This window comes from Neolamprologus brichardi, chromosome 23 (genome assembly GCF_056152115.1).
Source record: "Neolamprologus brichardi isolate AB-2024 chromosome 23, ASM5615211v1, whole genome shotgun sequence".
Lineage (NCBI taxonomy): Eukaryota > Metazoa > Chordata > Actinopteri > Cichliformes > Cichlidae > Neolamprologus > Neolamprologus brichardi.
The window spans coordinates 12,236,801-12,263,590 of NC_142125.1; the positions used below are offsets into that span (position 1 = coordinate 12,236,801).

A 26,790-nucleotide genomic window follows, 5' to 3' on the forward strand; every position below is an offset into this window, starting at 1 on the left:
AAAGAGAGAGATAAAATTATATTTTATTGGAAGGCATTCAGATCTTGTGTTACATTTAGTGATTCTGTTCGTGAGCCACTCAAACTTTAGTTTCACATGACCACTGCCAAATTTATCAACATGCTACCTCTTTGGGTGAGAAAGCGGGAGCATGATCTCCTTCTGCTTTGAAGGAGATCATGCTCATGATTGGCTCACTCCGTCAGTCTTCACCTTCTTGGTAAGTTCATTAAAGAGTTCAGAGCATTCTAGTTTATTTCTGAAGCTCCACCTTTTTAATTGGTTTCCATTCTTCACAAGGCTCTTTTGGTATATTACCACAATGTGATAATTTTTTGGCACTAATTGCTCTCTATACACAGCCAAACTCCTATGCTTATTTTATTTTATTCTACTTCAGTTGTATCCATTTGCAGAATAATAATAATATGGAGTCCAGAAGAGCTAAAGCTTGGAAGCACTTACATTACTTTGAGTTTGATTCTGTAAAAAGTCACCAAAACATTAGTGTCCGCTGTACACTCTGCGTGGGAAGAAAACTTCTTTGTTCAGCAAAAAATTAAATTTCAAATCTGAGCAAGCAGCTACCACGCTGCCATGGGAATGTGAAATTCATAGAGAAATCCCCAGATCCTCCCACTGACATGCATTGCTGTGTTTTACTTGATCTATTTGAAAGGGTGAGTGTAAACACAAAAGTATTGTTTTACTTTATATGCTGGAATATGCAGAAAATAGGTTTAAATGTTAAATTTCTTTCAGTCAGAGACTGTTGCATATAATTAATTTTTTGCTTGATGCAATGTGCATAAAGATAAAAGATTAAAAGTAATAAAGCAATTTTTAAAAATAGACTTTTTCATTTGATTCAGTTTCATGTAATGGATTATGCATAAAAAATAGAATTGGGCTGAAAGGTCTATTGCTTTATTATGTATTCAGGTTGTGTATCATGTTTTTAAAAAGTAACTAAGTAATAAAGTAACTAATTACTTTTGAAGTAATCAGTATAGTCATGGGATTATTTTCTTGAAGAAGTAATCAGTAATTAGTAACTAATTACTATTTTCAAGTTATTGGACCAACAATGCTGATTAGTGGGCTGGAACAGCTCTTTGTATGTCAAAAAATTGCTCCTCTCCATGGTTGGCTGATGGACGAACAACAGCACAAGCAAGTACTGATACTTTTGATGCTCCTGCATCTGACAGCAGACAGTCTCTGCAGGTAGACAGGTATTTGTAGCTGCATACAAACTGCCAATGTGCTATCACCATAACCATAATTTCCCAGTTACTGTGCATTCCTCTAGTCGCATCTTGTGGTATTAATTGCCCTCCACACTTTGGTCAGGTTCTAATTGTTCCACCTGTTGGCACTGGCCACTCTCCACATTTCTGGCAGGTTTTTACAGTGCATTTCTTTGGCTATGCCTCATGACACTAATTGACCTCCATACATGAGCAGGTTGTCGGTTGAACCTTTATTTATATGGGTAGATTCCTACTGGAGAAGGTTCTTGTTGGCTTTATTTTGTGGCACTAACTAACCCCCATACAAGGGGCAGGCTTTTACAGCATTCCTCGGGCTTCGTCTTGTGGCACTAACTGTTCTCTGTACTTTGGGCAGGTTCTTCTTGTTTGTATCTTGTGACAATAACTACTCTCCATAAACGGAAAAAGTCCTTATGCTGCGCTTTTCTACTCTGCCTGAGCACTCAAAGCATTTTATTCAGCGTGCATTATTCACTCATTCACACAAACACCTTTTCCATCTACTTTTGACAGATTGATATTGACTTGGGGTACTAACCACCCACCACACTTCGAGCAGATTCTTGTCGGCTGCGTCTTGTGGCACTAACCGCCCTCCATACATTGACAGACTTCTACAGCACATTCCTCCGACTGCACCTTTTATCCTCGGAGTTTCGGCCCTAGCGGAGGAGTCCAGCACGGCAGCTCTTTCAGTTTCCTGTTGAGTTTCCCTGTTTCAGGGACAGGAACTCCCAGCTCTGCTTCTGTCCCCCGCCCATGATAATAACACGGACTGAGGGCAGGACACGATTCTTGGATTAAAGCCGTCCAAAGTCGGGACTTCCAGGGTTGCGAGAGAGATAACTTCCCAGCTTTATGGCGCTGTAGTCGGGTTATAAAGGCACAAGTTTTCCCTGCAAACCAGCAACTCCGGGTGAGTAGAAACGATTGATCGCAGAGTTGGTTTCCAGCTAACTCGCCCACGGCTGGAAAAAGAAAAAGTTGTGCCGCTTCGGTTCGGCAGTTTCCTCCCTGTTGGGGCTCCATGCGGTAAAAATAGGCTCGGATCTAAAGATAATCAGCTCTGAGGAGGTGAACAGCTTGTCGCAGAGCCGTTTTCCTGCTCGAGGCCCGAGCTGTGACTAATCTCAGGCCACGGCACGAAGAGCCATTTTTACCGCAGAGTCCTGTTGGAGGCAGGACAGCCTCACACCAAAGAACCACTTTAATCACACACTGTCTCCGCGTTTCATTACCGACGAGTTAATTTTACTTGATAAAAGTAACACCTGGACTTCAGAGAGAGGCACCGGGAGTGAGAGCTGGGGTCAGAGATTTAAAACTGTCAAAGTTTTTCACTTTCAAACTAAAAACCGCCGAGTTTAAAACGTGAGGCTGAACATTTGGGTTTTTTCTCGACTTTTTCTTCTTCTGTTTGTTCCTTTGGGAATTACAGTCAGGAGAGGTGTGTTCAAGAACTATCTGTATTCCCCTGTGTCCTGATGCTGCATTCACGGTCCAGTAAATCAACTCAGTCATCCTTTGAACGCGTTTTAGTTAGGTATTTTGGTTTATTCGGCGTTTGGAGACTAAAGTTGAAAGTTCCAGAATATACCCCCAACTGTACTGACACTCAGTGCTGTGTACATGTGTTGAAAGAGAAATGATGTCTCGGTTACTCAAACAGATGCTGAAGTTTGATCTACAGTTGATGTACAGTTTACATTCTGCAGAGACAGTGAGTTCAACTTTACTAAAATTTCAAATTTTGTTGAATTTTTAGCAGACAGCAAAATAAACATAATCCTTTTTTAACTTGATATTTATTTCTATAAGACAACATAAAATATAAATACTTGCTAAAAAATCATTCTAAGCTATAAACTATATTACACATTTTAATACTCTGCAGTGTCAGGCCCTCCTTCCTGTTTGGGCTTCTATTTTATTCAAAAGAAGCAACCAATAAGCAAAAACAAAGCGCTCGTTTGCACCATGCCTGAGATAAAGTAGATATAAAAACCGCATCATAGATGATGACACCTGATGAATCACTTCAGAACCCTACATGTGATCTTTAACCTACACAATTTAACAGGAAAAACAAACTGAAACCTTTTTTGGGGGTGGAGATTAAAGTAGAAAAACTAAAATAATATGTTTGCATAAGTGTGTGCACCCACTTATAAATGTGGATATGCGTGGGGATAATTAACCAAGCACATTCAGATTAATGCCAAATAGTCAGAGGACACTGACTCTGATTTAAAATCAAATTTTAGCTGCTCTAGTCGGATTTTCATGATTTTTACTTTTTATAGCAAAAAAGCCACGACTGCAAAGACTCAGTCAGGTGAAGTGCACAAGTGATTTCCAAGGCATTAAATATGGCATAGGACACTGAAAAGATGGTCATCAATACGTGAAGAAAACATGGCACAACAGTGACTTCACCAACAGCCAAAAACTGATGACAACATGATTCCAGATGGTTTGTTTGGTTCAAAAGCAACACTTCACATGACCACAGAACAGCATACCCATGGTGAAGCACGGGGGAGGCAGTGTCATGCTCTCCTGTGGAGGGACCTGAAGAAATGCGCTGAATTCTGCAATAAAATCAGTTGCCCAACACAGTTCCTGTTTAAGGATCCTCGTATTTATGCCATTAGGTTATTATTGAAGTTTCTCACTCTTTTATTTCCTCCTAAATGGTCCTTATGTGTTTTTTTGTTTTTGTTTTGTTTTGTTTTTTTAGTTGAATTGTACAGGTTAAAGGTCACATTAAAGGTGGAAAATCTCCTGAAGTGATGTATCTTGTTGTCATTGTTTTACATCACAAAACCCTGGCATTCTAACAGGGCATCGGTCACAGGACATCGGTTATTATATAGAAATGATATATCTATATTTAAATACTTTCTGTAGAAAGTTCATATAATCGTACAGTAATTTTCAGATCTATTTCAATTCAATTTCACTTATACAGCGCCAAATCACAACAACAGTTGCCTCATGGCACTTATTATATTGTAAGGTAGACCCTACAATAAAACATACAGTGAAAAACCCAACAATCATATGACACCATATGAGCAAGCACTTTGGCGACAGTGGGAAGGAAAAACTCCCTTTTAAAAGGAAGAAACCTTCGGTAGAACCAGACTCAGGGAGGGACGGCCATCTGCAGCGACCGGTTGAGGTGAGAGAAGGAAGACAGGATAAAAGACATGCTGTGCAAGAGAGCCAGAGCGATATCTGGATTTCCTTGAGTTGAAGAATGCAAATACATAAGTGTGAGGTGGAGTAAGCATGCCACAGCTTCATCTCCTCAATTTGTCTCGGTTAAAAATGTCAGGAAGCCAAAATTATGAGTGAAATTATTGTGGGATGAATTGTACAGGGGTGCTGTTTTATGATTCAAAGTGTAAATCTTCTTTTGAGTTAATGGTCTAAAAGGCTAGTGCTTTAGATTAACTTCATATAACAGAGCACCTTTCTAAAGCCATTGAAAGGGCCTTACTGGGAATATTAAAACATTGGGGGTGCTGTTAGGATCTGTAAGGAGAAAGAACTGCCCTGTTTGTCATAGCTTTGTTATTACTCTTCTTTTAAAGTGCTTTACTTATCAGTGTGTGCTGGAAGATATGGCGGAAGGAAGGAAGGAAGGCAAGCGGGAGGGAGGGCTGGTGATGAGGCAAGATAGTGTGGGTTAGACTACATCTAATGTTGTTTTGGTAGAAGCTGCTGTTTTATTTTATTTTTGTGGTCCTGTAAGCCTTTAAATAATACACCTCAGGTAATAGATTATAGCAAACTGTTCACACTGTAACACAGCAGGAAGCTGCTGAGAGGCTTCTGTGTTTTATATCTGTTAACTTCTGCAGATGTGAATCTGTTGGCCCTCTTAAGACTGAATCAGCTTTATGCAAAAGATCTCTCCATCTTTTGCTTGTAGAAGTAAACGAGTAAGTAGGGTTTGCAGTTTGAGGCTTGACCTTCATTCTGGTAAAACTGGAAATGGGGGCAGTGAAATGTGTGAAAACCATAGATGGAAATGCAATATATAAGGTAAAAACGTAGTTTGTGTAATTGTAATGAGCTTGGAAGTCAAGTTTTGGTTTGAGCATCTTTATCCTTCAGCAGAGTCTTTGAGCAGCTCTCTGTGAGGATCTTCAGGAATAGTTCTCCAGGCTTCTTGGAGGACATTCAAAGCTCTTCTTTGGATGTTTCTGCCTTTTGTTCTGTTATCTGTCAGGATGATCCCACGCTGCTTCAGTGATGTTGAGGTCTGAGCTCCGGGAAGGCCCATCCATGACTGATAGTGTTCCCCTGTGTTTTTTCTATCCAGGTATGCTTTCGTTGCATAGGTAGTGTGTTTGGGATAATTGATGAAGCCGTGGCAAATTAGATACTTTCCAGATGCTCATAATGATCATAATGTGATGGGACTTTTCTGTAATACCGCTGACTGAAATGCTGCACACTATGACACGGCCTCCACTGTGTTTTACAGATTGCTGTAGTCGATTACCTTTGTACCCAAAATGACGATAATTGTACCATTTGGCTAGGGGGTTAGGGTTAGAAATACCTTCAAATTTATTTATCTTTTAGTGTTTTTACCCTGTGGTATAGAAATGGTACCAAGTATTTTCCTTAGTCATAACGACTTATCATAACGACACTACTCAAGAATCAAGATTAACTCGCGATTTTTGCAAAGTTTGGGTCGGGATGATGTTGTAGGTGTTGTGCAGCGAGGAAATGTCACTTCAGGTGAACGCGGGGATATTTCAAAGATGCTTTTCAGGGGCGGATCTGGAGAAATTTTCTGAGGGTGGTATGGAAATCAGATGGGGTGGCAAAATCAAAGCCATTTTTTTTGTTACACATATGCAAATGTTAGATTCTTTAATATGTGCTATATGTGGTTAAAATACACGTATACATGTGTTTCATATAAACCTAGTCTGTAACTTTTATATTGGCTTTAGCCCCAATAATTAAACACTTCAGTTACGTTAAAAAATGCAAATTTTTAGTTTATTGTGTAGCCCAATAAGTATAAAATCCAGAAAGCTACACAACATGAGGTGGACCAGTTAGAAACACAAGTCTAACTTGAGTTTCACCATCTTTTATTAGAAATAATTACATTGTTACATGCTTACGTTTACACAAAATATCAGAAATCTGCACGATTGGTTGCTACTGACAACAAGAAACAAAGCTGTTTCCCATTTTTAAGGGGGGCAGTATGCAATATATTTAGTTTTATAATTTATATTCATTGTTAATTGTAGCTAGGCTCAAAGGGTTAATGTTAGCTTATTGTAATAAACAACATTGTCATGTGCAAAATGAGGGTGGCACTTTGAGTGGCAAGCGATTATCTGCTGGCCCCACAGTAGATCCGCCCCTGCTGCTTGGACGGATGGATCAGCTAATTCGACTGCCAAATTGATTCTGCACTGATAACCAAAAGCTTTGTTTTGTAACCTGCAAATAAGAAAGTGCAAAACTGTTTTCACACCTCTGTCATGAAAAACATCTCTGACTTCCTTCAGGCTGGTACTGTTTCATGCACCCAGCGAATGGCGTTAGTCGACGCAGCTGTGTTGTGTTGCCTGGTTGCCACGTTTGGAAACACATGTGAGCCTGATGTTGTGCAGGGTTTAGATTTACATCTGTTTGTTTTTTCACTTGAGAGGAATATGAAGCGTATGTGGCTTCCTCCCTGCGTGCTGATGTGAAAATCCTCTGAGAGTGTGATCTGCTGCTCTTTGTTTAAAGTGTCATGTTTTTATCTTTTTATGTGACGTGTGACAATTACACTCCAGCAGTGCCAAGCATACAGTCAGAGAAACTGATGCTTCCTTTTTTTTTTTAAAAAAAAGAAAGCTGCACAGCTGCTGTTTGCAGAAAATAACCTTAAAAGGTCATTTTACAGAAAAAACGCATACTTTTACTTTTTGTCTTTAGCTGATTTTTTTTTTCATGTTTCAAATGATTGTCATACTGCACACAGTTAGAAATGTTAAATATCCAACTGCTTACCGTTATTTATTTATTTATAGCTTTTTTTAAAATCACCCATCCACCATTCTTCTAATTCCACCTCTAAATTTCTATGTTGGCATCACCTAGAGTGGCTTTGGTTGATTCACAGCTCAAAATAATCCTCCTTTATCTGATAATTTAGCATTAATCTCAGTCTCTGTGTAAAATGAGCCGTTACCCCCCTCCCTCCCCCAAGATAACTTTATTCTGATTGGCTGCCTCTCACAAGCAGAAGGTTTAAAGAGCTGGTGAATGGGAGGGAGATGATCGTATTAGGGATATCCCCTTTTTGTGACCTCAGTGGTTAGAGAGTCAAAAAAAGTGCGGTGAAGCTGTAGGAAGTCCGGTGAATTTTTATATTTCATGCACAGCCCACCTACAGTTGCTCTTTGCCCCTTCAAACATACAGGCAGTTTTCTTTGGGATCAGCACTTTGCCAGATTGTACCTCTTGTTTCTTTCTTGATGCTTTTCTCGTTTATGATAATTGCTCGGTCGATGTTTAGCTTGCGTTTGCGTCTGTCTGGCACACCTCGGCCACAAGCTTGATGGTGGTTTTAATCTTCTTATTGCACTGTTACGCCTGCAGACACATTCAGGAGTGTGTGCAACAGCTCACAAGCTAACAGGCTAAAATAACGTTTGTATGAGGACATAACTCTAGACATGTTAACAGGAACTGTGGACTGAAGTCAAGGTTCCTTTTTTCTTACATACAGGACATGGTTTCCCTCCTGAGTTTAAGCTGATCAGCAGACTCAGCAGCAGTTGTTCTTCATGCTTACATCTTTTTTCCCCTCTGCAGCAGTTTTTCAGTTAAAAAAAAAAAGAAAAAAGATCTTTGTGGAAATTTGCATCTCCTTTTTTATTGGTTACTTTCGGTTTTAGTGGACATGAGGGTAAATTAGGAGTTCTTCCCCCGTACTGAAGTCGACCACGCATCACATGCTCTGTCTCTGTGGTTTATACTTCCCTGTTTTGCCAGTTTTTGATGACTGATCTGTAGTCTGTAATGGTGCTTACTTAACTGTTGGCAGTTCATCTTTGTTTGGCTAATTCATAAATCATCAGCTCTATGCATCTATTCCCAGCTGACTTCCTTCTGTTTTTTTGTAAAACTGTTTTGCAACGAGCCAAATCTATTTTTACTCCCAGGTCAAGAAAACATTTAATAAGAGCACAAGTTGCATAGAAATGTGTTTCTTGTGCTCCGCCTCAGTGGAGCTAAAGTAACAGGACTGCATTTTTGTGTTGGTTGGCTCTGATATTAAAAAATGACTGTGAGATTGCAGTGCAATCAATGAAAATCAATGCTGTCAGTCAATATGAATTCAAGCTCTGACTGCTGGCTATTGCAAAAGTCAGCCTTGCAGATATTTTGTTCTATGTTGAAAGCAGTTATTTGGTAGTGTGTTCAACAGTGAATTATTAAACTTAAAAAAGAAGAAACGTGTGCTTTTACATCAGTGGAGCTGAACTGTAGGTGCTACAGCAGGTCTGACTAAAGTAAAAGAAAAGGTTAATCTGAAAGTGAAATGTTGCACAATAACTTATTTTACCAAAATGCTATTTTTTAAATAAAAACTGCAATAATGTCACAAACCTCAGTCATTTTGTCGTCTCAGATTTTTTAAGAAAAGACAACGTGTCACCATCTAGACTGTAACTGTCTGCCTCTTCCTCTTCCCATGGCAGAAGTTTCTAATGATGAGCTCAGTGTTTGGACAGTAATCCCTGACTGCTCTGAGCACCCAATTTATCACATTTTGCTCTACTTTTGGATCTCTGTGATGTCAGACAGAGCTGATATGTTTAATGTGGTAATCTAAGGATCAGAAGTTCCACTTTCCTGCTACTCAAATTATTTGTCAGAGGCATCCAGTCACAATAAAGCTAGTTTAAAGACGGGGATTCCAAACTCACCAAAACCAGACTAGCGGTGGTCCAGTTCTGGGAAGGAAGGGGAGCTCAAACGGTTTGTTTCACTCACTGAGGCTCCACTAAGGCTCGGTATGAGATAAAAGAGGATTTGGGTTTGGGGGGATCTGTGAATTATGCAAAGCTATTGTATAGTTAAACATTTTTTAAAAAGGGAAGCTAGAAGTGAAATGCTTTCAGAGAGACATTTTTTTTGTTTTGTTTTGTTTTGTTGTGAAACTTTTTATGCAGTCTCATTAATATGAGGAAGTCTGAACAGTGCCAAGCAACTATTTGTGTATGTGCATCAGAAGAGCAGCTGCACATGTTCTATAGATATCACTATGGAGTGCATGCCTTAGCTTCTGTTCCACCATCCAGGTCTTTGGTATGCATTTGATGATGAAGCTTATCACAAAAACTAAGAATATATGTTGTTCGAAAATGCATTTGTGAGTTGAGCAGCAGAGTTAAGTGGGCTGTGCCAGTGCTAAACAGCTCATTCTGCTACCGACACGTGTTTGGTGTCGTTTATTGGTATGGTGACCAAGTTAGTGATCAGCATGAGGAAGAGGTGCACGGCTGTTATGGTTCTTCCACATGCTGCTGAGGCCTTTTAATTGAATAAATTGTTAAATTGTGAATATGTCTGTTTCTTTAGACTTCAAACATCAAATTCAATAAATGACACCAAAGGAGATGATAACTCTGACACAGTTGTTTAATAATTTTGTGTATCTGACTGCATTAAGATTAATGAGCTTCTATTGTTCTTCAGTGTGGATGACAACACTGAAGCCATGATTAAATGTTCTTTTCTTAGCATCAACCACCAAATATCCCATGAGTCATACGGGTGGGGCCGTGGCTCCAGCTCACCAGAACAGTTTACAGATTTAGATGAACCACCCCAGCTGACAGTTATTTCCCAAATCACCACCCAAACAGTCATTTCATAAATCCTGATGATACTTTCAGCCTTTAATTTTAAATGATTTGTTTTCGGTGGGGGTGTCATTACATATAAAATCAATAAAATATGAAACATTTGTGATGTTAGGCTTGAAGGTTTACCTTTTGAAATGATGATGGTGATAACACATCCCATCATACTCGGAGGTGGTTAGAGGGGAAAAACATGCGGAACTAAAACCAGATTTAGTGTTTAGATTGTGACTCTTGGAGCGGGTTTAAAATGAATTTGGCTGCAGTTTCTAACGGAGCTTAAATTAGTTTTTCAGCCCTGAAAGTTTCATGTGCAGATGCTCTGAGGCGTGTAACCTGGGAAGTATTCATCGTATGAAAGTAAACTTTTGGATGGCATAAATAAACGCAGTCAAGTTGCCGTACACAAAGAATCGGCTGATTTTCATGCTGATGCAGACTTTTAAAAATCTATTTAGTTGCGTAATTTTTTTTTTCCATGGTATGTTTCCATCTGCTGATCAGCAGCTCGGTGACCCCTTCGGTGATCCCGCACACGCTGTGACCGCTGAGCTTTTGTTTTGGTGGTCAGTTGGTGTGAATTGTTGGACTCGCTGTCAGTTCTGATTGCAAAAGGTCTTTTGATTGTTGGGTATCAGTGACGTTGGACAGTCAGCAGCAGTGAGAATGCAAAGCAAAGCAGAGCATACCAAACACCTCCTAATACAGCTCATCTGTCCACTTTTAAACTAAATCTGTTGACCACATGCAGCATCAGGATGCATCACAAAAACACTAAATGCACAATAAAAGAATTAAAAGAAGCCTAAAATCTTTCAAAAATAAATTATAGAATTAATTCAAATTATAGAATCGATTAAAGTGACACGCAAAACTCGAGCAGCATCAGCAGAATAAATGAAATGTAATTATATGCTTGAAGGTTTTTGGGAACAACACAGAAATAAGCTCAAAGTATAAAAAATCAAAAACATTTATCAGAAAGCACTAAATTAGACACTAAATACATCTGTAAAAGTTTTAAAAAGGAAACGGGCTCTGACGAACCAGAGTTTGTCAGAAAGCAAACGCAAACGGTCAAACAATAAAAAAATATCTTTAAAGAAATGAGCAGCCAGTGCAGAGTCATTGATGATGTATTTAAAAAAATAAAAATATAAAACTAACTGGGACATGTGGCACACTATTGCGCTCATGAAACACAGTCCTGTGGTCAGATGGGTGAGGAGGTTTCTTCCTGTAAAAAGGGAGTTTTTCCTTCCCACTGTCACCAAAGTGCTAGCTCATAGGGGGTCATATGATTGTGTTATTGTAGGGTCTACCTTACAATATAAAGTGCCTTGAGGCGACTGTTGTTATTATTTGGCACTGTATAAATAAAATTGAATGAAACTGAGGCAGGAAAATTGTGCCAAGATTAGCAGGTAAATAAAAAAGCTGCTGTCGGATTGGTGGGCTGCTCATCGCCAAAGAAATGAATTCTGGTCAGTACTAATAGTAGATTTATTAAACTTTGAAAAAGGAGAAACTCGTCGCTATTTAATCTTATTTACTTAAACTTTGAACTATGATTCAACTGCATAAACTGGACAGAATGACGATGGACTTTTGTAGAGAGGAAAAATGAAATGTTGAAAGGCTGAACGAGAGCATCATTGTAAAACTGAATGTGGTAAAACAGTCTGTTTGTCATTGTAGGCCGAGACAGTGACTGAAGTTGAACGTAATAGCCCAGTGAGATTGTTGTTTTCAGCAGCGCTGAGGTCATGATTCAGCAGTGACCTCGTTGGCTGAGGCTTTGGACAGGAAGTGTCCGGCCAGTCTGAGGCTGTTGCATAAAGGGGAATCTAAACATGGTGTGAAGCTTCTCTTCAAGGAATAAGCTCAAGCTTCTCTGTCTGCCGCTGCATCGTTTCACTGTGTTTGAGGTCCTCAGTATGACTTTAGCAACCCCCCACCCCTCCCTTATTCTGCTGCCCGCAGGCTAACAGACCGGCCGACAGGTTAATACCTGGCACCTGAGCTGCCTCCTGCAAATAAAATCTCTGCTGTCTTAGTTTAAGCCGTGTTAGCGGAACTACTTTAGAGAATGCACTGTGGGTTAGTAGGTTAGTTGTTTAGTTTACCTCTGGTCTCTCAACATCTGTCTTGGTTTAGAGTTTGAACATTTGCCTATTTTAGCATGAGGGTAAAACAAAATCCAGGCTTAAATAAAGTCTCCCAGCTTTTAGCTCTTAACAGACTGAATCCAAACTCCACCTCGAACCCTACATGGGCCACCAGTGACCTGGTGGATGATGTTTCTACCTGCACCAGTGCAAGACTAACGTTTATAATCTGCAGCCAAACGTCTGACATTACGCTCGGCGCCTGTTCGTGTTTCTCTCAGGGTAAATTAAATTATGGAATAATAACTCATGTCACGTTGCACTTAATTAACAGTTTGTGTGACTTGAGAAACTGGTGAGTCACGTCAGCCTCAGTGTTACTTTTTGTTTTAGTGCTGTTGTCATTCCAGCTGCATGCAGGTTGGTAACAGTGTGATGAGCTACAGAGGGTGTCAATATGTGCAACCAGCATAAAACAGTAGAAGTATTTACTGTAACAGACAATAGCACATTTGACTTATTTCCTGCGTAGCTAAAGTGTTGGCTGTTAAAAAACATAAAATGGTATACGATTAAGATGTTCTTTACTCTGAGGGTTTACTTTGGTCGTTCTAATGTTGCACTTGATCAACAGACAGGCAAAACAAATGGGAGTCATATAAGCCCCTGCCTGCACACTTTGATCAGGACGAATAGAAAATGAGTAGAACAGCACTGCTGCCTTACATGAAAAAGTTTCTGGGTTTGAATCCGTCAGCTGGTGGTTGTTGTTTTTTTTTCTCTTCCCTTCCACGTCCTCCCTGTTTTCATAACCAGCTGGTTGAGTGTTGAAGCCTATGGGACATTTAATGTTAATAACAGCTCTGATCGTATCTTTTGCCCCACATTATAATAATGGGAAAACTAAGCCTGGAATGAATTAAACTGAACTTCTTTTAAAGTGAGAAAAATATTAAAATACGGCATCACTGGGCTGAACCACATGGAGTTTTTCGAAGGTAGAAAATATTCTGACCTGATTCAGCTGAAATCATCACAGATGTTATAATGAGCAGCAGTTTAAGTTTACACTTTGGACATAATTAGTAAATTTTTTTCTTTTCTTGTGCTTTTCAGCAGCATGACGACTGCAGTGACCTTAGAGGATGCTCTCTCCAACGTGGACCTGCTGGAGGAGCTACCGCTCCCCGACCAGCAGCCATGCATCGAGCCCCTCCCCTCCTCCGTCATGTACCAGGTCAGTACTCAGGGAACCTCGAAGCACACTTCTTAACATAAATAATAGGAATGATGCTGGGTCACTACAAACATAAACATACACCCACATATAAGTGCAAACATGTGCAGTGTATGAGCATACCTTATGGACACATTTAACCCACTGATTCCTCAGTGAAGTACATTTAACCGCTGTGAGAACCAGCAAGGTGTATCAGCAAGCTCCACAGATTCCAGAAATACGATGAAATCGCCCCGTTAGATATAATTATCTAGTCTAATGATGGCTTATTGTGACCAGCCGTGAAGTGTTCAACATGAAGTTCAGAGGAGAAGAAATCGAAAGTGATTTGGTTTCAGTATACAGACGTTCTTTATCCGTGTGAGCGCTGTTATACGATGCTTACCTTTCATTTTCCGTCTTTCCATCACAGCCCAACTTCAACACCAACTTTGAGGACAGGAACGCGTTCGTCACCGGGATCGCCACGTACATCGAGCAGGCCACCATCCACTCCAGCATGGTACAGTACATCGTTCACGCTCGCTCTGATTTCAGATCGCTCGCTTTTGTCTTCTGACTTACTGGGAAAAATAAATCTGTCAGAATTGGGTCAAAGGCCTGCTGGAAACGGGGCCTGGGAAGGTTCCCACCATTTGGTGTTTGTCTGGCAGGCAAACACAAACAGGATCCAAACCCAGAAGGAAATGACCCGGGGACAGACGATGCTTTGTGTCCCATTAGCGAGGGATGATGGTTCGGGGTCTCTGCGTGCAGGCAGGGCGGGTTTCAATGCATGCATGCTTTGTTGTGAATCATTGTAGATCGTTTCTTTAATCGCTGATGTGACTGGTTTTGTTCATGTAGAACGACATGCTGGAGGAGGGGCAGGAGTACGCTGTCATGCTCTACACCTGGAGGAGCTGCTCACGTGCAATACCACAGGTAATACTACAGAGCGCGTTACTGCTTTGGTTGTTCTCAGGGCAGTGAGTCAGCGTGTCGAGAGAAAATGACATCAGACATCTTAAATGTATTTATTTTTGTTTTTCTCTACACGGAGGAGTGCTGAAAAAAAATGAATGAATAAGTTAATTAATATATGCACACTGGTAAATTCATCAACAGAGGTACAAAATAATTGTAGATATCAAAAACAAAAAAGTAAAAAGTTTGATATTTTAGTTCTAATTTGCTTATTTGCATATCTTTTCATTTTCATTTTTTTTCCACTTACATACATTTAAACTGGAACATGCAAAGGTATTTTAATAGTTAATGTACTATATACCATATTATCAGGAACTTTATTGGGTGTTGTTTGTTGAATTGCTTCCTTTTTCTGTTCTGTTTGTTTCATCATCACTCTTTTATTATTTTTCACAATTTCAAAAGACAAACAAAAAAGAGAAAATATTTAACAATAAGCAGAGGAATAAGTGATGATGCAGCTTAAAGCTGAGATATCAGTTTGTCACATTTGCCAATGAACTAATTCAATTTTATTTATATAGCGCCAAATCACAACAACGCTCGCCTCAAGGCGCTTTATATTGTAAGGCAGACCCTACAATAATACATACAGAGAAAAACCCAACAATCATATGAACCCCTATTAGCACTTTGGCGACAGTGGGAAGGAAAAACTCCCTTTTAACAGGAAGAAACCTCCAGCAGAACCAGGCTCAGGGAGGGGCGGCCAGAAGGAAGACAGGATAAAAGACATGCTGTAGAAGAGAGCCAGAGATTGATAACATGTATGATTCAGTGCAGAGAGGTCTATTAACACATAGTGACTGAAAAAGAAAAACTCAATGCATCATGGGAATCCCCCAGCAGCCTAATTCATGCTTATTATTAATTTTGATGCTAACTGGGACTTTAGTTTATTTTCAGATCATTTAAACTAAAAACAAAAACGGAATCATTATTTGTTTAATTCCTATCTTTGGTCTCTTGTAGTGGATCGCAGGTTGATCATAGATGTGATGTAATGATATTGTTTTTATTTTTGTGTTGATTTCTGCTGAAATTTCTTTTTATTTCATGAACATTAAACTGATTGGATGATGAAAACGTGAACAGTAAAACATTTTTTATTTTTAAACCAATTTCATAGTCGAGCCTTTTGATTAAACTGCATTGTGCACATCTGATGGTCACCTAAAGCTGGGATGTTGGTTTGTGACACCACGGTGCTAACGCTGACGATGCAACAGAGGGCTGAGTGAGGCAAAAAAGAGTTAACTTTAGTAGAGTCATACTTGGTGCTGTCCGTAGATGAGGTGGAGGAGGGTCAGACTGTTCTGTCTCTGCTGATTCTTTAAGAGAAGTCTCAGCTTCCAGAGAGCATTCGACTTACTGAATCTGCTGTAACTAGGACCCAGTCAGAAAAAAAAGTCATGTTTTTCTTTGGTTCATAAGATGAACGCTGCTCTTTGCATTTGTTTCTTTCTTCTCAGGTGAAATGCAACGAGCAGCCCAACAGAGTGGAGATCTATGAGAAGACTGTCGAGGTGCTGGAGCCTGAAGTCACCAAACTGATGAACTTCATGTACTTCCAGGTATCATCACATCTTTGATCAGCAGATACTGATGATGACCGGCCGTCTCTAAATCCTCTAAAGCTGCTTTATTTTCCCGCAGCGCACAGCCATCGATCGTTTCTGCGGCGAGGTCCGCCGTCTGTGTCACACCGAGCGCAGGAAGGACTTTGTCTCCGAGGCGTACCTGCTGACCCTCGGGAAGTTTATCAACATGTTTGCCGTGCTGGACGAGCTGAAGAACATGAAGTGCAGCGTCAAAAACGACCACTCGGCGTACAAACGGTACTCCATAAAACACACGCTCTCCTGCACTCACGAGGCCGGTTAGCCCCACAGACACTAGATGGCAGCATCAGTCAGCAACCTGGAAACCATTTACTGTCCCCTTCCTGATCTCGGTGTTGGAATATATGGAATTAATCATATGGAGTAAGATAAAGAGCAGAGGCTCATTCGACCCTCCTTGCTTCTGCTTTGACTTATTTGTCTGCGTGTCTGCAGGTTTACAGATGCAAGTGTCTGAACAGAAATTGGTAAAAGAGCTTCCCACATGCGGTCAGACATTTAGAGCTTCAGTATGATGTCAAAGTGTTCATAGTAAACACGATAAAAGTTCATGTTCATTTATTTGTTTTCTCCCTTTTAACTTGCTCAGCTTTTTAGCCACATTTTAGGACGTTTCAGGAAAATAAATCAGTCCAGTTTTGCCTGCCTAACATCAGGGAGTTGTCAGGATGACCTTTTTAACACTCAGCGCTAAAAGGCTGATGGGTATTATTGTCTCCATACTGGGCGGACGGTCACATTTGTGAATGCAATAATGCCAGAACAAAGTGACGCGTTATATGATGTCTCGATTTGATACCATAGGTGCATCTAGTAAAAGTCTCCGTCACGTTTGAATCTCAGCGAGCTTGACTTCAGGGGTAGCACCCCCGTCAGTGTTTCTTCTCAAAGTAAAATACATAAGTTGATCTCTGGGAATTTCAAGTGCAGCTGACGTATGTGTTCACGTCTCTCTCTGGTATAGAGAGGCTGTGTTTGGTCTTTAAAACTAATGCACCGTTTCTCTCCTCTGCTCAGAGCCGCTCAGTTTCTCAGAAAGATGTCGGAGCCTTCGTCCATTCAGGAGTCTCAGAATTTGTCCATGTTTCTGGCTAATCACAACAAAATCACCCAGGTTGGTCTAAATAGTGTAAAACACTCCTCGCAGCATTCATAACGTCAAATCTCTTTTATATACGGTCATTTCTCCATATTCTTTGGCACACGGTGTTCACCTGTTGACTGAGAAGGATTTGACAAGTAAATATTTTAATATTAAACTCTTGTGTACCCTCTGCCAGTCGTTGCAGCAGCAGCTGGAGGTGATCCACGGATATGAAGAGCTGCTGGCGGATATCGTGAACCTGTGTGCCGATTACTACGACAACAAGCTGTACCTCACTCCCAGCGAGAAACACATGCTGCTCAAAGTAAGTGACGCTGTGGAGGCTCGTTTTAAACCGGAGCGCTGTGCACAGGATAACCACAGCTCTCCTCTTCTCCAGGTGATGGGCTTCGGCTTGTACCTCATGGATGGAAACAGCAGCAACATCTACAAACTGGATGCCAAGAAGAGAATAAACCTGAGCAAGATCGACAAGTTTTTCAAGGTACGGCGGGACGTGTGACATGAACACCAACACCGGTTCAGCACTCACAAAAAACACAAACACATCTGTTCTTGACTGGGAAAAACAAAAAACTGATGATGAGTGATACGTTATATAAAATGTCTTTTTACGGCTGTTTGATGTATTTAGGAAATAAATACCAAAACTTCAAACCATGGAATAAAATCCCACATGTAAAAAGCTAATGGTAATGCTAGCTTTATCGATCGTCAAATCAGTGTTTAAAATGCTAGTTTCCACCTCGTGGTTGTCATCATGGTTGCTGTCCACGGTTTTAAATGGTTCGTGTGTTCTTGGTGTTCGCAGCAACTCCAGGTGGTGCCGCTGTTTGGAGACATGCAGATTGAGTTGTCCCGGTACATCAAGACCAGCGCTCACTTTGAAGAGAACAAGTCCAGGTGAGAGCAGAAGACAGCTGCGTGGCTGAAATTTTAGGAGCTGACAGACTGTTAAAACTATGATTTTCTTTTTCTTTTCTCCCGCTCAAAGCGTGAATGGTCGAAAACTAAATTTGCTTTTTGTTCATCGCAGTTCTTTCTCCAACCATCTGTGACCGTCAGCATGATGGGATCTAATTTGAAAGTGTAGCAGTTTAATGCTGCTCAGAACAGATTTCTCCCTTTAAACTGTTAGCTGCAGACTTTTATTTCAACTAAAGTTATTCAAAATGTCAGACATTGTCCCGATAAATGGGACAAGGGATAAAAATGCGGTCTGGGCACCTGGTCTGCTATAGTTGTAGGGACGATGATGTCAGTTTGTCTAAAATATGTGAGCCACAGTTTGATTTCTTGTCTTGTAGTCTCAGTGAAATCTCTCAGCAGTTGTTGGACTGATGATTTTGCCTCAGCTGAATGTTGTCGTCCCCCCAGGCGGGGAATGTGCTTTGTTGTAGGAACAGGCTTGGACAGCTGCAGACAGCACGGACACGAAGTTCTTACTATGTGACTTTTTCATAAGTCAGTGTGAAGGGTTGACGTGGCGTCGGTGCGTTGTAGCGTTTCATCTTTGTGATCGAGTCGAACTTTGGCAGGCGTGTGGTCTCACGCTAAAACAAACATTCAAAATGACGTTTTTACTCGATCCATGCACCACCTCTCTATCGGGTTTCATTTGGTTTTATGCGTAATCTTAGCAGCTGGCACCTAAAGCTGTTTTTCTCCTATGGATGCTTTTCTTTATCATCACTCATTTATCCCATAATTCCTTGCTCTGATTCTCTCCTCTTTCTTATGTTTTAGGTGGACTTGCACGTCCATATCCAGCAGCCCTCAGTACAACATCTGTGAGCAGATGCTTCAGATCCGAGACGATCACATGCGCTTCATCTCCGAGCTCGCTCGCTACAGCAACAGTGAGGTTAGTGTGGCTTTCCCTCGGAGGTTAAAGATCATCAGCGAGGTATTGGATTGAATGCGGTGCAGGTTTATTGTCATAATAAGCTGCTGTAGAGGGTCAGTATCCCGCTGACCTTTATTTCACCAGAGAGAAACACGCTCCAGCTTTTAAAGCTTTCTTATGTTCAGGGTATATTTAAATTCCCAGCTGTGATGTAACAGGCTTTTCAGCAGATGTCTTAACCCGGCGGATTTTCAGGGGTCATTGTTTAGTGTGACTGAGATGGGAATTTAACTGACTTGTGGGTCAGAAATACACTGAACACAGGAATGATAAGGGCAGGAAAGATAAATTCAAACAGGGCAGTTTTTTATTAGTATTTAGGTTTATGCTGATTTTCTTTTTTTCAGCACTAATCTGTACTGTGAGAAAGTCAGGATTGTGTGGATTGAGCCTTAAATGATGTTTGTTTGTGTGCCGATGCAGGTGGTGACCGGGTCAGGGCGTCAGGAAGCCCAGAAGACTGACACTGAGTACAGGAAGCTGTTTGACTTGGCCCTGCAGGGCATGCAGCTGCTCTCACAGTGGAGCGCTCACGTTATGGAAGTGGTGAGGAGAAAACACATGATGAGTGATTCCAGCTGAGATGTTTGTATTTATAAAAGAAAGGGTAACCCTCCCCCCTTCCCAACTCTTCCCGCAGTATTCCTGGAAACTGGTACATCCCACAGACAAGTACTCCAATAAAGAGTGCCCCGACAACGCCGAGGAGTACGAGAGGGCCACCAGATACAACTACACCAGCGAGGAGAAGTTTGCCCTCGTAGAGGTCTGTCACATCAGTGCACACATTTAAATGGTCACTCCATGTGAAATCATTCAGACCGGAAAAACATTCCCACTGCAACCTACCAGATCAGCGTATTCTTTATGTACCCACTGTACATAACGTCCTTCTACGTTTCTTGGTGGATGTGATCTGTCCAAGCTGTTATAGAGAATACGTGAACAACAGTGTTGTTCCTCATTTTCACATAAGCTGCATTCAGAGTGTTAAAATATAAATATATTGGAAGCAGATTTTGAGCCAGAAGGAATCAGGACTTGGATGCTGATTGATTTTTCATGGAATGACAAGATTGGTCTTTTGATCCACTTGAATTCTCGTCCCTGATCCACTGTTGTGCTTTCACAGGTGATTGCAATGATAAAGGGACTGCAGGTGCTGATGGGACGCATGGAGAGCGTGTTCAACCACGCCATCCGTCACACCATCTACTCAGCTCTGCAGGACTTTGCTCAGGTCTCTCTGCGTGATCCGCTGCGCCTCGCTATCAAGAAGAAGAAAAATGTCATCCAGAGGTTCGACTCGCATTACAGTCAGATTTAGATCGCACACAGATTTAGATCCAGTTTGTGGGAGATGTGATGGTTTATTAAAAAGCGCTGATTTCCCCCCGAAAATGTTTAAATTGCCTTCGTGATGCAAATAAAACAACATGGTGCAATCAGCTGAGTCCCCCATCCTGTGCTGGACTTCCACCCCACAGTCCTTAGAGATCTCCAGAGCAGAACAAAGCTTGTGTTGCAGATCATCCATTCACAGGACACAAAGCTCTCTCTGGAGAGGCGGTTAACTGATAACGAGGACCGCTTCAGTAACGATCCAGCCAGTGAGTGAGCCCACAGGGACACATTGGGCTGAACTTAGCTTTCAAAATAAGAGTGCGGAACCTCTCCACTAGTAATTTGATTGCGATCTGCTTCGTTGTCTGAGATGGACAAAAAAATAATAATTAAAAATGCTCAAATTAATTGGCAAACTATTGCTTCAAATATCTGGCCATCCTACTCAAGTAAAACCTGTTTGCCTAAATAATTTCCTGCTTAATGTCAATTTATTTACCCATGTTTAGCTCATCTGTTATTAAGTTGTGTGTGTTAACATAGTGAATAGTAATATTGGAGTTTTTGCATGAAGCACCATTTATACGCGTTCTCATTTTCGGTTCGTTGGTGCTCCAGTAAACGCCTAAGTGCTGTAGATTAAACAGAACGTTCCTTTTGGCTGAAGACACAAAGTAAAACCGTCTCATCCAAAAATATTTCATTTTTCCTTCTTTCTCCAGCGTCCTCCAGGCCATCCGAAAGACGGTGTGCGATTGGGAGACCGGCCGGGAGCCTCACAATGACCCCGCCCTCCGTGGAGAAAAAGATCCAAAGGGCGGCTTTGACATTAAAGTTCCTCGCCGCGCCGTGGGGCCGTCCAGCACGCAGGTCTCACCTCACTGACATTCTTTATCATAACTCATTTTAATGTATAAGGATGCAGGATGCTACATAGACATTTTGCGTGTAGTTACATTTTGGCTGAACTGCATTTTCATGTAGTACCAGTGTATACCACACAGTGGTGTAAGTCAGCCAGGTAAGTTATTAAGAACACAGGAAAAGGTGTGCCGTATAAAGTAAAGCCTCTCGAGAAAATGCAAGTAGGACTAAAACGATATCAAAGGTTACGTCTGAAAACGGCAACAAACCCACGGGTAGAGCACTGCCCCCTGGTGGTGAAGGTTTGACATTAAAATTTGCAGAGGGTATTTACAGTAAGGAGCCTTTTTAATGTGGATAAAATGGTGACAAATTAATCAAAATCCACAATAATTCTGTATTCTGTCAAAAAAAGTTACAAAAGTACATAAATGCACTGTAGCGTAGTAAATCACTGTAGGTGATCCTCCAGCACTTTTCCTAACCTGGAAACTCATCATCCATCAGCCCAGCTATCACCACCTCTCACTGAGAATTGGAAGGGGATGTTGGATTTACTAGCTTTTCAAAGATCCTCTTACCTGCTTTTGATATTTTGTAGTATGAAAGATTCAGAAGATGGTTGCTTTTTTTTCTTCTTTCTTTTTAATGAATTGTGGATCTTCTGTGCAAAAGGTGTTACGGGATTGGACTAAGACGTTTTTTGGGTTTACGGTACTCAGTTTGTGGCTCTGAGACCTCTGCTTTCACCATCGGCCGTTACACCGCACACCTCACCTTGGGTTCTTTTTAAACCCATTCATCCTGTGTGGTGCTGGGTTTAAAGTTGTGTTTTATGTCAGACTCAGTAGTACCATCTGTTATGTTCTGTACTACAGACAGATTTATCAGCTCAGGGGTCATTTCCAAGAACTAATCTGTTTTCCAGGTGTGTGCAGGTGTGTGGCACTATTTGTTTACGCACTAGAGCGCATCAGCACAGTTAGCTTTTGATTTGTTTCAGGATTATATAATTCTGCTTCCTGTGGAGGCAGTTTTGCATAATAACTGACCGCTCACATCCTGTCCTCAGTTATTCTTTATTAATTAACATGGGAATTAATAAGAAATGTCAGAGGATGACACCATAGATAATCACATGTACCGTATTTTAAATAAAACGAACAAGTTTCTTTCAAAATAAAAGCCTTGCTGAGAAACAAAGAGTTTCTATCCATGCTAAAGCACTTTTAATTTGAGATGGATACAGCAGTTACCTGGAATATTTGAACTGCTACAGTATTTTATTCCTTAGCTTAAGAGGAAAAAAATAAACACAATGAAGCGCAGATCCATTGCAACACACTAGGAAACCAGGAAGGGGGCAAACACTTTTCCACACCACTATGGAATGACTGAGATGATGAAAATGTTGAAAGCAACACAGAGCTTTCATACCGGCTGCCCACCTGTAATGAGATTAGTGTTTGCAGGGTTGTGAGTACAGTCAGCAGGGCGCCGGCACTAATGAGGTCTTCCTTTACTCAATTCTCTTTGTTGATGCAGCTCTACATGGTGAGGACCATGCTGGAGTCGCTCATTGCTGAGAAAAGTGGCTCAAAGAAGACTCTGCGCAGCGGCCTGGAGGGCCCCACCATCCTGGACATCGAGAGATTTCACCGCGAGTCCTTCTTTTACACTCACCTGCTGAACTTTAGCGGTAAGAGGCAGATGCAATCAGTCACACCTGAGAACGTTTCATCTCTGCCTCCCTTAGAATAAGATGATTCTTATTTTATTTTCCTATCACGACTTTTGGATATTTAACGATATTTAATGAACATTTCTGGGATTAGAGGGTTTGAGCACTCATAACTTCAAGTACAGGACTTTGAAGCTCTGTTTAAAAAGTCCAACCAACTCACACACATCTCAACACTCACACACTCAGAAAATCATAGTCTAAAACTCAAATCATTTTGTTCAGCAAACAATAAATATCATCACCAGCCTGAGGCCCCTGACGGCTTTTGGAAGGGGACTCTGATGTAACCTTCTTCCATCTCCCCTCTCTTCCCTTCAGAGACCTTGCAGCAGTGCTGTGACCTCTCCCAGCTGTGGTTCAGAGAGTTCTTTCTGGAGCTCACCATGGGTCGCAGGATCCAGTTCCCCATCGAGATGTCCATGCCCTGGATCCTCACCGATCACATCCTGGAGACTAAGGAGGCTTCAATGATGGAGTAAATATGCTTCTTTTGTAACCAAGAACATTTATTTCCACTGCTTACCACCAACTCTGATAACTACTGGACAGTTTCCCTCCCATTCTTATTATTATGTTCTTCATCCTATGTGAAAGATGGGCTGATTGTTTGGTGTTTTTCTCACAGCAGTGGAAATAGATGTTCTCCATGGTATAATTTGAAACTTGGCTCTTTGCGATTGGCGGTTGCGATTGGCGGTTGCGATTGGACAGATGCGTTCTGACAACTTCAGCGCTCGTTTCTTTTCATCTTCCATTTTCAAATAGGACCCTGGATGAAATCCCAAAAATTGGGATTATCCGTGAATGTTTTCATGTCTGCTTTAAATCTTTGCTGCAGGATTACGTTGATACGAGGCAGGTTTTACATAAGCCATTAAGCACATCAGCTGGCACGAAGCATACGTGCTGTAATTCTTCAAATATTCACCCAAAATTTTGGGGGGAAAAAAGAAAAGAAAAACCCTGCGTTTTCCTCTTATTTACGTAGAGAGTAAGTGTTTTGTGCAGGTCGTACATATTTAAGCAGCTGTCTGTGTGGCGCGTATCAGTTCTGCAAGTTTCCAAAGAGCAGCGCTGAACGACGATGGTTAACCTCGAGTGAACACGATCGAACTGATCAGTTTGATGTAACGCTTCCTTTTTTTAACCAACTGCTGCTGCAACTAAATGAAGCTTCTTATTTTACACGTCTCAGCTTTTATTTTTGTTGCTGAACAGATTAATTCTCTCACGGTTGCAGGGTTTGTTTAATTCTAGAATAACATTTTAATCCCCTGCAGGTATGTGCTATATCCTCTGGATTTGTACAACGACAGTGCACACTACGCCCTGACCAAATTCAAGAAGCAGTTCCTCTACGATGAAATAGAGGCAGAGGTAAAGGATCATGATCTCAGATATGTGGTGGCTGCATCACCGTCCTTATAATACCTCTGACTGCACGGCTTTCCTAAATATCCTGTCTGCTTTGTTGCTGTTTGTTGCTTACAGGCTCTCCTATAGTCACCTCATTAATCTCAGTTTCCTGTCCATTTCATGAGCTGTTGAGTAGCTGCATTTCTATTCATTATGTAGCCGCTTGCAGAGCTTTGTTAATGTGCATGTAGAATGGATTTGGCTCTGTTCTTTCCAAAACCTGTGAAAATAATTTTTCTCCTTAAACCAGAAGAAATTACTATTTCATTGGTCATCTATGTTGAAACTTTTAAACATGTTGTGTTTTTGTTTTTCAGGTTAACCTGTGCTTTGATCAGTTTGTCTACAAGCTTGCTGATCAGATATTTGGGTACTACAAGATTCTAGCTGGAAGGTACGTCGACCCCTCTCCCCCTTATGTACAGACACTACAGACACACAGTCTCATAAAAAAGGATTTGATTGCTTCGTCTGTTTTCTAATGTGTTGATTCCAGTAGTAATCAAGTAGCATGATTAGTTTGAGAAGCAGTCGGATCACTTTTCCAATGTTTTTACCCTTTTCAAAGGCCTCAACGACAGCTAGCTTATTTGTCGTCCAGCTAGAGTGATAGTGTGAACGTAGCAGAGGGTATTAAAAAACTCTGTGGGAGGATGAAGGGGATAAAGGTGCTGTAGCACATGTGCTTAGGTACAAATTATTTAGTTTAATGCATATTTAATATTTGTAATATTGCAAATGTCAATTATGACAGACACAAACAGGACATAGACGGACAATTTCAAATGCACCTCTACCCTCCAGGATTGTGGGGATCTGAGGGAACGGTTTAAAACAGGGTCTGTTCAGCTCACTTCCCGTTCTATCACAATAGCTTTGCATAATTCACAGTTCAGAATAATCCTCCTTTATCCTACACTGGACCTCGGGGGAGCCCCTGTGTTATGTTAACCATTTGAGTTTCTCCCCATTGAAGCCATCTCTGTTCTGATTGGCTGCCCCTCACTGAGCTTTTAGAGCAGTCTGAGCTTATGGCTCACCGAGGTTTGTGTACATACACTGACCTCATCATTAGAAACTCTGGTCATGATTAAAATGAACCAGAGATACATGCCAGGAAATAAGGAGCAGGTCTAAAGGTGTGATTTTTTTATTTTATTTATTTATTTATTTTTATTTATTTATTTATTTTTTACAAACCTTGACTTCTCTCCGTGTTCATGTGAATCCTCCTTCAGTCTTCTGCTTGACAAACGGCTGAGATCTGACTGCAAGAACCAAGGAGCCAACATTCCCTGGCCGGCCTCTAACCGCTACGAGACTCTGCTGAAGCAACGCCACGTCCAGGTATAAGCTGCACGCTGTCGTGCTTTCCACCTCGCTGTACTCCCACCTTCATGTTGTCTCTAACTAACTGGCTGTGAACCTCAGCTTCTAGGCCGCTCCATCGATCTCAACAGACTCATCACTCAGAGGGTTTCTGCTGCTCTTTACAAATCTATGGAGCTGGCCATCAGTCGCTTTGAGAGTGAGGATCTCACCTCCATCATGGTATGTAGTTGTAATTTAATTTAGCTGATCAGTCCTGGGGTTTTTCATTTGACTTATATATATATTTTTTTAACTAAAACACATGTTGGTGGTGTGTGACTTGTTTAAAGGAGCTGGAAGGCCTTCTGGAGGTCAACCGCATGACGCACAAGCTCCTGAGCAAGTTCTTGACTCTGGACAGCTTTGACGCCATGTTCCGCGAAGCCAACCACAACGTGTCGGCCCCTTATGGCAGGATAACGCTGCACGTCTTCTGGGAGCTCAACTACGACTTCTTACCCAACTATTGCTACAACGGGTCTACCAGCAGGTGATATTTCAGAATAAAATCACGGTGAAGGTCACAGAAAGACCAAAATGTTCACCTGAGACTTAAACAAATAAATGGAAATATAAATATTAATGCCAGTAGTGGGAAAAGTAGGTTACCAACTGTACAGTGAACAGTGAACCTCCATTACATCATCGTCTCGGCCGGATCTTCTGCCGAGGACTCGTTCCTGTCTCATAATGCGTCTTAATTTTTCTGGTTTCCACTTTGCTCATCGGGATGATATAAAAAGGTGTGAAACCCTGCAGCAAAACTGAACTGAGGTGAATGAGTGCCAGTAAACAACCCGACTAGCAGATTTTATAAAAGATGTCATCTTTCAGTTGATCCAAAAACGAGCAGAGGTCCGGGTTGCTAGAGCTAAAACTAAGAGGCAGTTTCTTATAAACATTCACAGCTGTTTATTTATT

General features: G+C 41.1%; 1 protein-coding gene across 2 annotated transcripts in view; it reads left to right on the forward strand.

Moving 5' to 3' along the window:
- The first annotated feature begins 1,919 nt into the window (after positions 1–1,919).
- cyfip1 (cytoplasmic FMR1 interacting protein 1) overlaps positions 1,920–26,790 on the forward strand; it is a 37,493-nt gene continuing 12,622 nt past the window's right edge. Inside the window, exons 1-22 of one of the 2 annotated variants that reach the window (XM_006790384.3) lie at positions 1,920–2,190; positions 13,405–13,525; positions 13,941–14,030; positions 14,375–14,452; positions 15,970–16,071; positions 16,154–16,335; positions 17,137–17,233; positions 17,400–17,528; positions 17,604–17,708; positions 18,036–18,127; positions 18,971–19,088; positions 19,554–19,676; positions 19,771–19,896; positions 20,263–20,429; positions 21,197–21,344; positions 22,884–23,037; positions 23,401–23,557; positions 24,363–24,459; positions 24,816–24,892; positions 25,737–25,845; positions 25,930–26,049; positions 26,160–26,359. In XM_006790384.3, coding sequence (XP_006790447.2) covers positions 13,409–13,525; positions 13,941–14,030; positions 14,375–14,452; positions 15,970–16,071; positions 16,154–16,335; positions 17,137–17,233; positions 17,400–17,528; positions 17,604–17,708; positions 18,036–18,127; positions 18,971–19,088; positions 19,554–19,676; positions 19,771–19,896; positions 20,263–20,429; positions 21,197–21,344; positions 22,884–23,037; positions 23,401–23,557; positions 24,363–24,459; positions 24,816–24,892; positions 25,737–25,845; positions 25,930–26,049; positions 26,160–26,359 — 2,588 coding nt within the window. In that variant the 5' untranslated portion in view covers positions 1,920–2,190; positions 13,405–13,408. The remainder of the gene's footprint in view (positions 2,191–13,404; positions 13,526–13,940; positions 14,031–14,374; positions 14,453–15,969; positions 16,072–16,153; positions 16,336–17,136; positions 17,234–17,399; positions 17,529–17,603; positions 17,709–18,035; positions 18,128–18,970; positions 19,089–19,553; positions 19,677–19,770; positions 19,897–20,262; positions 20,430–21,196; positions 21,345–22,883; positions 23,038–23,400; positions 23,558–24,362; positions 24,460–24,815; positions 24,893–25,736; positions 25,846–25,929; positions 26,050–26,159; positions 26,360–26,790) is intronic. The other variant, XM_035907472.2, reaches the window with a different exon arrangement.